At 42.0% G+C, this 11,444-nt stretch overlaps 1 protein-coding gene across 1 annotated transcript in view; it reads left to right on the top strand.

Annotated features, from left to right (window-relative positions):
- Window positions 1-11,007, top strand: part of plekhj1 (pleckstrin homology domain containing, family J member 1) — a 14,407-nt gene extending 3,400 nt beyond the window's left edge. The window contains exons 4-6 of the mRNA XM_060905361.1: window positions 8,121-8,211; window positions 8,323-8,386; window positions 10,040-11,007. Coding sequence (XP_060761344.1) covers window positions 8,121-8,211; window positions 8,323-8,386; window positions 10,040-10,117 — 233 coding nt within the window. The 3' untranslated portion in view covers window positions 10,118-11,007. The remainder of the gene's footprint in view (window positions 1-8,120; window positions 8,212-8,322; window positions 8,387-10,039) is intronic.
- Window positions 11,008-11,444: the final 437 nt, after the last annotated feature.

The following is an 11,444-nucleotide window of genomic DNA, read 5'->3' as shown; positions in this document are numbered from 1 at the left end:
GGGCCTTTCTGTGTGGAGTCTGCATGGGTTTCCTCCGGGTGCTCCGGTTTCCCCCACAGTCCAAAGACATGCGGTTAGGTTAATATGGGACGGCCTTGAGCGAGGCACCTAACTCCCAGGCGCTGTTAGCATCATAGATTTACATAGAAGACTAGATGCCTCGTCCCCGTTGCCCGTCAACGAAGTCGAACGTCCGCACATGGCGGCCATCTTACCTCAGACAGCTGGCTTACCCATTACATTGTGTTGGTAGCGATATGTACTTTTCAGATGACCATAACTTCCTCAAATTTCAATCGATATTCAAACGGTTTGGTTTGTTATATAAAAAAAAAAAAACAGAAGTATGTATTTGATATTAATGATGAATAATCATTTTATGTTTTAAAAAAAGACGCATAGCTTGGCGAAAATATTTCAGTATACTACAGACTGTAAGACAGGATGCATGCTGAAATTCCTATGCTGTGAGAAGCCTAACACTGCATACTTATGGATAACTGCGGCCTTAGGACAAATAACCATACAATTTATTTCCAATTTTTAGTGAAAATATGTTTACATGTGATAGGGCCGTAGGGGAAGCTAAAGTTAAATAAACAGCTTACTCACTTCTGAAACTTCAGAAATACTTCATCCACTTCAAAAACCTAATGCACTCACATCATAGCATAATAACAAATGTAAACTCGCATCATAGCATAATAACAAATGCACTGCCCGAGTAAGTAATAGTATAAAACAGTAACAACGACTCACGGTAGTTTGTGACCAAAAAAAGCATTTAATTAATCACATGTGGTTATACTTCCAAGGATAAAAAGATATCTTTACATTTACAAAAAGAACATTCAAAGCTGATTATCATGTCAAAGTCAATATATGTTAGCACAGAAGATTGAAATTTCATTTGACTAGGCTCCAATGTGCAGTTAAAATAAAACTAAACATACTGATATAAACATCTACAATTAAAACACACACAGACACACACATCTTGTCATCAAAGTCAGTACTTTGATTTCCTGTAAATCATTATGTGAGTGCTGGGCTGTGCTGTGCTGTGCTTGCGTAAGTCTTCATACCCGCAAATTCTGTGGAAAAGCTGGTCTGTGGTAAGATGGCCGCCCTGTGCGGACGTTCTGGAATACGCGGTGAGGAATCTAGTCTTCTATGTAAATCTATGGTTAGCATGGCTGCCCACTGTTCTGATACCCAGTGTGTGTGTGCTCATTGCTCGTGTGTGTGTGTGTGTGTGTGTGTGTGTGTGTGTGTGTGTGTGTGTGTGTGTGTGTGTTCACTGCTTCAGATGGGTTAGGCTGCTGGGCCATAGAAGGTTCACGCTGCATGTTGCACGCTGCACGCTACACGTTCACGTGAAGAACCGGACCCTGGGCCATTAAACTTCATGCTTGGATGTTCACGTGTTGCGTCTGTTCTACTTTGACCGAGTAACCAACAATATGGACTCTTCGGATGATGACGATTGCCTCATTCTGCTTTTACTGAGACAGAGGAAGAGAAAAAGGAACAGAATTTGGAGCCGAGAACACTTCCTTCTGAGAGAAACCCGTGGTGAATTTCACCGAACATTCTATAATCTGCTTGACAATCCCGATGAAGAACTATTTTTCAATTATACCATTCAATTATATTTTTTCTGAAGTTTTCCCCTGAAAGCATAGCGTTATCTCCCTAGACCCGTTCTGATTGGCTGGCGCGGCGGTGACCGCATGCATTGACTGGAATTTCCGTCTTCACGCCTAGAAAAAAGTGTGCATGTTCATTTCATGCTTCACGCGTGAAGCGTGCAACGTGAACGCCGTTCTATGGCCCAGAGCAAGTCATGCTACGTTTGTCCACTTTTCTTTACACGCGTGTAGCATGCAGCGTGAACCTTCTATGGCCCAGCAGCCTTAAATGCAGAGAGGAAATTTCACAAGTGTGTGATGAATAAAGTTGCGCTTTTTCTTTTACTTCGTTGCTTGGTTACGGTTACAAAAATTAGCTAATTTTGTCAACAAATGGCCCTTTTCCACTACCCTTTTTCAGCTCACTTCAGCTCGCTTCAGCTCACTTCAGCCCGACACGGCTCGCATTTCGACTACCAAAAACCAGCACGACTCGGCTCGTTTCAGCCCTGCTTAGCCCCTAAAACTCGCACCGTTTTGGAGTGGGGCTGAAGCGAGCCAAACCGTGCCGAGTGAGGTTGGGGGCGTGAGCAGACACTCCCCTGTGCGCTGATTGGTGAGGAGGAGTGTCCTCACATGCCCACACACGCCCCGCGAGCGCGCTGGGATCTGTAAACACCGTAAACCCGGAAGGAGAATAATTAAGAATTACGAGAATTTCTGAAGCCTTATGCGCCTCGCCTCATCTATACGCTCTTGCCAGTATCTGTTGGCGTTGTCGGTGACAACAAGCCACAGCACCAAGACCAGCAACACTAACGACTCCATGTCCTCCATGTTTATTGTTTACTATTCGGGTCGTGAGACTACCGCTTAAAAGATCACTGATGTCACTGTTTGCGCTGCTTAACGACACGTGACGTCCACCCACTTTCGCTAACTCCACCCAATGTGTCCACCCACTTCCAGCCAGCACGGTTCAGCGCGGTTGTAGTCGAAATGCAACTCCAACAGCCCCGCTCAGCCCGACTCAGCACGGCACGGCTCAGCCCGACTCAGCCGCGTTTGTAGTGGAAAAGCGGCAAAAATGGCTGACTCAGCAGTGCCACGTTTTGCTATATTTGACGAAGAAATGATAAACCAATTGAAAGCTGCAAGCGAAAATGAAAATACCAAAAAAAGTACAAATTTTTGGCTTTCCGTGTTTAAAGTGCATATCCTGGACTAATTTCGTTTTTTTATATGAAAGTATGTCCCTTTACACACTCATTCAGAAGGGTAATTTTGCACAAGGCCATCTGTCTACAGCAGAAAAAAAATAAAATAACAAAACGCGTCTGGAAAAATCCCAAGGGAGTCTGGAGCCAGATTCGTGATGTCACCTGCAGAAGAGCCAGCAGGCTGCGCGAGCTTTGCACGGTTTCAGTGCACAGCCTGTGTAGACCAAGTTTAGCAGCTAGCGATTTTGCATTGAAATATGGAATTGTCACCTGAGCGCAATGTTACTTCACCTTTGGATGAAGAATATATTGAGATGTCAGAATTATTTCTTACCCTGGCAACAGTCAACTTATGAATTGCCGATTTTCTTGGTCTTTTTCTCGGCTCTGCTTGGTCCTCGGCTTCGAGGGCCTCAGTGGATGCAGCACTTCGCCTTCTGTCAGGGGAGACGAACACGGCTGGCTCCTTTGGTGACGCTGACACAGATGGAGACGGTGTTGCTTTGGGCATTCTGACAGATGGACCTGCGTCTTTTTTCAGATCAAGTTGCCTCACGAAGCCCATTTCCCACTGCAAATAGTTCTCAAAGTCGTCAGGCCTTGTGAAGTGAGCACCTCAAATAATGCTGTAGTCCGTAGCATGTAGCCAATTTTTCCAGGTGCCTCGCACGGAGCGCTCCCATTTCTCTCTCATTGTCCGGTCTTTTGGAAAACGATGAGTACTAATCCCATCGAGATTGGTGTTGCTACACCCTCCTACGATACATCTGTTAACCATTTTAATAATTACGTGATAACGTTGAAGAAATTTGCAGAAAACCACCAGGTCATTTTCTCATAAACAAACCAGCGCTGATGTAGGATTCAGAAGGAGGTGTCCCGCACGCGACGTCATGAAAATCAGTGTTTGCCGGGAAATCCAAATGCCAAGTTTTTTCAGAGGTGGACCAATTCGCCTCAAATGGCTTGACTTCAACTGAATTTTTCTGGTATGGTGCAAGGTAAAAAAAATTGCACAAAATGTGACCGATATTTGACCAAAGTTTAATATAAAATAGGAGAATTACATTGATCTCGCTCCTGGATTTACCCGTGATATGCACTTTAAGAAATGGGCCGCAGAAAGACAAATAAACGACTCTCTAGTGGCATATGAATGCTGTGAGTTAGACAAGGTGCTATCGCAGTTTTATTTAGAAGTGAGGAAAGAAAATGGGGGGGGAACTACGAACCAGACTCTCTTAAAGTAATGCAGGCAGCACTGGATTGGCATCTGAGACAAAAGAAATATACGGGATCAATCCTGAAAGATGTTACTTCGACTCGTGTCGCCGTGTCATGATGAAAGACGCTTTAGAAACTGACTCAAACGTGCAAGATAGTGTTGCGCCCTGATTGGTTCAGAAAGCGTGGATGACAAATGTTGTGAACTTGAATGGCTTCTGAAGTATGAATTTGGCCCTTTGTATTATAAACGGGCGGCACGGTGGTGTAGTGGTTAGCGCTGTCGCCTCACAGCAAGAAGGTCCGGGTTCAATCCCCATGGCCGGCGAGGGCCTTTCTGTGTGGAGTTTGCATGTTCTCCCCATGTCCGCGTGGGTTTCCTCCGGGTGCTCCGGTTTCCCCCACAGTCCAAAGACATGCAGGTTAGGTTAACTGGTGACTCTAAATTGACCGTAGGTGTGAATGTGAGTGTGAATGGTTGTCTGTGTCAGCCCTGTGATGACCTGGTGACTTGTCCAGGGTGTACCCCGCCTTTCGTCCGTAGTCAGCTGGGATAGGCTCCAGCTTGTCTGCGACCCTGTAGGACAGGATAAAGCGGCTAGAGATAATGAGATGAGATATTATAAACAAGTAATCGTATGGTTCCTCGTAAAATTAAGGATCGGTTTCACTCGTGATTTCAAAACTTCGAAATCACTCGTGAAATTAATCCTTAATTTTACTCAGCCCCATATGATTACCTATACTAACAATGACTAGCTTTTGGGAATAAAACACAACAAGGTGAGCTGTTTTATAGAAGAAAAAAAAATCAGTAACAGACCTGTCTGACAGCTCTGAAGGTGATTATTTTAACAGCAGCAGCACCAGGACATCCCTATTTTTTATTTTTTTTAAATTCCTCTTATACCACAACAGCATGCCAATGATTACTGTTCTCTATTAAAAAAAAACATTTATTTGTTTATACTGTAAATGTGTTTAATGTTGTAGAATGTCTGTGAAACATGACGTAGTTCTTGTTATCGCTTGCATCAACAGTGGTTTCCCTTACCAACATATCTCTCTCTTTCTCAAAGTTAATAATCATTTTTTTTCCTCACTTTGATGTGGATAGCTTGAGCTGATCGGGTTAAGGGCCTTGCCCAAGGACCAAACAGCTCTAATCAGTAACTCAAAGCCTTAACCCACTGATGCCCCTCGTCTCTTAAAGTTAATAATATATAAAAACTACTTCCATGTCTGGGGAAAAAATAGCATTAGTCTTTGAGTGTTGACACTGGAGATTCCTTCCATAAATTCTGTAAATAAGCATCTCCTTATGGAAAACTTCATCAGATCAACAGTTGCACACATTTCTTAAAATCTGTTTTACCATCTCAGTGTCCAAGTTGAAACAATAGAAATGATAGTGTATTACTATCAACCATTTAGCAGGAACTACTGTCAGGGCTGCTGTTCTAGAAAATTAATCAACTCCTTCTGACCTTTATTTATATTCATGCCTTCAGCAGCACTGACTGGTATAATTAAGAGTTATTCCACGAAATCGAGTTGTACATGAGCTGATAAGCCATGTACAGTTGTGGTCAGAAGTTTACATACAGTGACATGAATGTCATCTTGGATATGAATGTCATGGCAATATTTGGGCCTTCAGTGATTTTCTCTCAGCTGTTCTTTTTCTGTGGCAGAATGATCATACAGCATACATCTTTTAAAAAAAAAACCCTAGAATTCAGTGCACAATTTTCTTTGGGTTTTCTGAAATCAACACAGGGTCAAAAATTTACATACAACACACCTAATATTTGGGTAAAATGTCTCTTCGTAAGATTCACCTTGATCAAACATTTTTTGTTTACCATGAACAAGCTTCTGGCAGAATTCTGGTTGGATTTTTCATGACTCTTCATGGTAGAATTGCTAGAGTTCAATTACATTTATTATTATTTTTTCTTGGCATGGACTCGACTTATAAGCATGCTCCATATATTTTCAATAGGGTTGAAGTCAGGGCTTGTTTTAAGCTTAATGTTAGCCTGCTTTATCCTCCACAACCAGTTCTGATGCGTGTTTGGGTTCATTGTCCTTTTGTGACTCCCAATCATGTTCAAGTTTCCAGTGGTTTGAGATTATGCTGAAGAATTGAGGTAGTCCTCCTTCATTATTCCATCCACTTTGTGCAATGAACCAGTTCCACTGGCAGTCAAACAGCCCCAGAGCATGATGCTGCTCCCACAATCACCACCAGCTGGTACAGTGTTCCTCTGTACATCGTGGTCATTGTGGCCAAACAACTCAATGTTTGTCTCATCTGACCATACAGCTTTCCTCCAGAAGGCTTTTTCTTTGTCCATGTGGTCAGTTGCAAACTTTAGTTAAGCTTGAAGGTGTCAATTTTGGAGCAGGGGGTTATTTCTTGGATAGCAGCCTCTTAGTCCATGGTGATATAAAACTCACTGAACTGAAGACCATGATCCATCAGCTTCCAGTTCATGGCAGGGCTGTGCCATGGTGGTTCTTGGGTTGTTCCTGACCATCCGAACCAATTTGCTTTCAGCTGAGGGTGACAGTTTGGGTTGGCAAAGTGACTACACCTCCCAGTAACTTACATACAATTGTTTGAACTGATCTTGGGATCTGCAGTTGTTTAGAAATGGCTCTAAGGGACATTCCTGAGTTGTGCATTTCTGCGATCCTCTTTCTCAGATCTGCACTGAGCTCCTTGGACTTTCCCATTTTACTGTGTGTTGGTCAATCCAATGAGTGCTGTAAACAAACCCTTTTTATGAAGGCACAGAGAAGCTACCAGCTCTAGTCAATCATGATCACTCACAGGAAGTTAAGAGACCTCGGCCTTGGCAAGACAGACGTTTTGGAAGTTTCAGTGCCTCTGAATTAATAATCTGAGTGAGTGTATGTAAATTTTGACCCTGTGTTGATTTCAGAAAACCCAAAGAAAATTAAAACTTCTGCACCAAATTCATGGGGGGGGGGGGTTTCTATTAAAGAAATATGCTGTACAATAACTTTGCCACAGAAAATGAACAGTTCAGAGAAATCATTGAAAGCCCAAATATTGCCATGACATTCATATCCAAGATGACATCCATGTCACTGTATGTAAAATTCTGACCACAAATGTATGACGAGATTGAGTGGAGTAACTCTTTTATCCTGTCCACATTCACTGGATTTTGAGAAACGGAGCTTTTTTTTTTTCCTTCCAAATTCGATAAATAAAAACTAATACAAAACATGAGACAAAATAATTTCTGCTTATAACGTAAACAAACTGGCGAAATGACATTAGCAATTTGTGAAAAATGCTATCATAATTCTTGAAAAATAAAGAGATGTTCTTACCATCAAATACTTTCATTCCATATTTTGTTGCTTTTTTGTATTTTTTGGTGTTTTCAGGTAGAGATTTATTTTATTTATTTTTCATCTTCGGTTAGTTCAGCAACATGTGTCGTCATTTTGTTTTTCTCTACTTATGGTATATGAGCGGATATCCTAGTAGTAGAGTAGCCAATCAGAGCACGTGATTGCTCATATCTGGTGAATGTGGATAGAACGGAGCCCCATAGGCATAGGGTGTGGATACATAAAGAAACCCACTGAGTTGTTTTCTGATGGTTTCGGTCCTCTGTGTGCCTGCCACAACAGGAAACCCAACAACTTGTGAAGTAGAGTAGCAGTCGGGACAGTATAGTAGTGAGTAACTTGTCGCTGTTGTCGCCCGACGTTTTGTACAACGTAAGGAAACAGTATAGTAACTATAATGGTAAAGAAATAAAATAAGAGGCTGGCTATGATATAAGAGAACTCTACAGCCCAGAAACAGATGGGAGCTCCGCTTTTAGGCTGTGCCTAAATCTATATATTAGATATTTAACATGTATGCCACACACTCTGGTGCTGAGGGATGTATTTGATTTGGCTCGTGCCTTTTCTAAGTAAACAGACCTTTGTTCACAGTTGCACCTTTTATTCCACACACACGCCTTCATGCACTTTTTCATTTTTCTGTCCTTAGCTTTCCTCGATGAGGCAGAGAGGAAGTACCTGTTTGAGTGTAACACTCAGGAGCAATGTGTCGAATGGATGGATGCTATTATAAAAGCCAGGTTTGCAACTTTTTATTTATTTATTTATTTATTTATTTAGCTTTACGCTTTACACACACTTCATGCTGGTCACATTCTGTTTCCAATTTGCTGTATCTGTTTCTCCTGCAGCTATGAGTTTATGCGCAAGAACCTCATCTTCTATCGAGCTGAGATCCATCGACTGACTGGCAAGGTAAAGGACAAGTCCCTAATGCTCAGCGAGTCAAATGATTCCCGAAATACAGAATAATTCATGTTTTAGTTTTTAGTTTTCTTAGCGTATGATTTTTAATAAGTGAAAATGTGTATAGCACCTTTTTATTTATTTATTTATTTATTTGTGGCAGATCACAGAATCCAGGGACACATGTCGGCCCGGGGGCATTTTGAGTTATTGACAGATTCAGAAAGTACAGTTTCTAAGCTTTCCAACGATGCCTTCCATGTGGAGATCTGACAATATTTGAAGAATGTGTGGCCTTTTGAAAGTGTATACTTAAAACAGAAAAGGGAGAAAATCGCCCTCAAAGTTTTCCATCTCAGCTACTCTGGGTGCAGGGCGGGCACATAATGGTGCTCATTTGCATGACATTAAGGAAAGCCCTACCCCCTACGAGCTAGCACGATACTACTTTCATGTAAACAAAGATCACCACGTCAATTTTCCTTTCATGCAAAGTATGCCCAACACAATTATGAAGTACAAAAATAAGTCTTAAAGTATACTTTAACGTTTTGTGGTTGAAAAATTACTCACACCATAAGAAAGAAAGATAGCACGATGATGACACAACTAACACAACACTAGTTTCATGTAAAGCCTCGGTCACAACCGGCCGTACAGTACGCGCTCCTACAGCCGGTCTACATGCAAAAAACGCAAGAAACGCACGAGAGCGCGTGTGTGAAAAGCACGAGAGCGCGCGTGTGATGTGCTGATTTTCGAGCCGCAGACCGGCCGCAGAGGTTCTTTGTCATGTCAAACAAACTCTACGGGCGCTTACGTTTTTTTCAGGTTGCAAGACAAACTTACGGCCAACGCGCGTCTTTCTCCGTGAACAAAAAAAAAACCCGCAGCGATTTGGGAAACGCCAAAAATCACACGGCCAAAAAATCGTATGTCCGGTTGTGACCTAGGCTTAACCAAACCACAACACTCTCCGTTACATGCAAAAATAACCACACAGCCTTAGATTAATAAACTCACCCCATCAGAAAGAGAAACGGCGCCTTGCACACACCAATGCCTCCGATGGAATGTAATCCTAGAACGGTCCGTGTATAATCCGATCATTCAAGTATTCCATTCAATCTGGAAAACGAGGTTGCGGTTTTTTTTGGCTAGAAATGGTGATCTCCGATGTAAATACCGAGTGTCTGTTTGCTTCGCGGTGTCTCACCTCCTCTGCGCTCTGTTTAGTAACTCATTCCATAGTGAAATCACACGCCTGTATGCAGTGAAGTAGCCATGCGCTCAACTCGGATCATACAGCTGATTCGCGGAAAAAAAAAACAAATGACTTAAATCATCATGTGAATGGCCCATATGGTAATTTACCCACACCCCCCAGCAGGCTACAGTCCTGACAAAAACGAGACAATTTGCAACAAAAAACGTATGCTTTTCCAACAAAACAATCTATTATCTGAAATACTGATTGCATTCTTCAAGATCTCAACTTGCACATGATGGAAAAAAACAAAAATCACAAATTTCGAAAAAAAATGCTTCTTTTGCGATTATCTCGGATTCATTTCGGCCGACATGCGTCCCTGGATTCGGTGCGGGGTCACATTTTTAAAAACCTTTTTACTGAATCCAGTTTGGTTTTGCTCTTGATGACAGGACCCGTTGGAGCAGTACGGGATTTCAGACGAGACACGCTTCCAGGTGAGCAGCGCGCTCCCTCCTCCACCTCCTTAACGACGCTCAGCGAGTCAGTACTTCGATCTGCTTTGTGCAAGACATTTTCATTTTGAATGAATCGATACTGCTGTCATTTCTGTCTTCATATGAGAACATGGGGTCGCAACACTTCTTCATTTTATTGGTACGTGAAAAAGGCTACTATCACTGTTTATTTTTAATTCTCGTACTGTTAGGAATGTGAGCTGAGTGAGCCAGTAGCAGTGTGTTTTTAATGAGATCATTCTTTTTATGCATTTTCAGTGGGTCACTGTTCGCTTCACAGGTATCAATTAAAAAAAAAAAATGCACGCGGACACAGGTTGGTTTGGCCACTGGTGTATACAGAAGCAGTTTGAGCTTTTGTTGTGGGCGTCTGGTAGGTTTCACTTCATGAAACTGTGTGTGCTCCGTGCAGTGCTGTTTTGCATGATGTGCCACACAGCAAACTGTACTGAACCATTTCCTGTGACCTATGATTATGATCGTGACTACATGGCCATTCTTTTGTGGTTTGTATGTCGGGTGTAATGAATAATTTTATCAAGCCTAATATTCAGTGAATAAGTACAGCAGAATGTTACCTTAGTCTTAGTTTTGATCTTATTTTGCCTTTCCTTTTTTTAAGTTGTAAATTCATGCCTATAAAGTGCAAAGCTACCAAGCTGTTATTCTGTAACACCAGATGTTTGATTTGTCGAGAAATAATCATTATGATCATTTGTATATCATGGGCATTAAATGTAAAACAGAGCAATTTTAGATTCACCAAAATCAGATTTACAGATATTTGGTGTTTGGATGTCTGCCCCCCCCCCCCCCCCCCCCCTTTTTTTTTCTTTTTGTAAGAATTTTTCACACTGTGTAGAATTATAGTACAGTGTCAAAACTGTGGTGCCCCCCCCCCCCCCCCCCCCCCCCCCCCCCGAAAGAAATAGCATCACCTGCTCAGTGTTCAACCCAATGACAAGGTTTTATTGAGTGCACGTAAAGTAAACATGCTGGGAGATTCATTGTTGGATGTGGATTCGTCTTGGATGCTGACACAATCTGAATCCAACGCAATGGAGTAGGCTTATGAGGGAGAACAATTTCATTGTCTATACTCGAAAATACACTGTGATGATATCCTGTGATGTTTATTCCAGCTATATTACCAGATCTGTCAACCTTTTATGTGTTTTTGCATAGGAGTTCCATAGTTTAATCTCAGAGTATGCTATAGTATGATTGATTTTGTGAAGGTGTATCAAACTCTCAGACGTTAACTGATGCTGCATAGCAGCATCACCCCTTTCTTTGAGGTCACCGATGTGATTGAGCCTGATTTAACATCGTTAAACCT

This window comes from Neoarius graeffei, chromosome 23 (genome assembly GCF_027579695.1).
Source record: "Neoarius graeffei isolate fNeoGra1 chromosome 23, fNeoGra1.pri, whole genome shotgun sequence".
Taxonomy (NCBI): Eukaryota; Metazoa; Chordata; class Actinopteri; order Siluriformes; family Ariidae; genus Neoarius; species Neoarius graeffei.
This window is presented reverse-complemented; position numbering and strand designations above follow the sequence as displayed.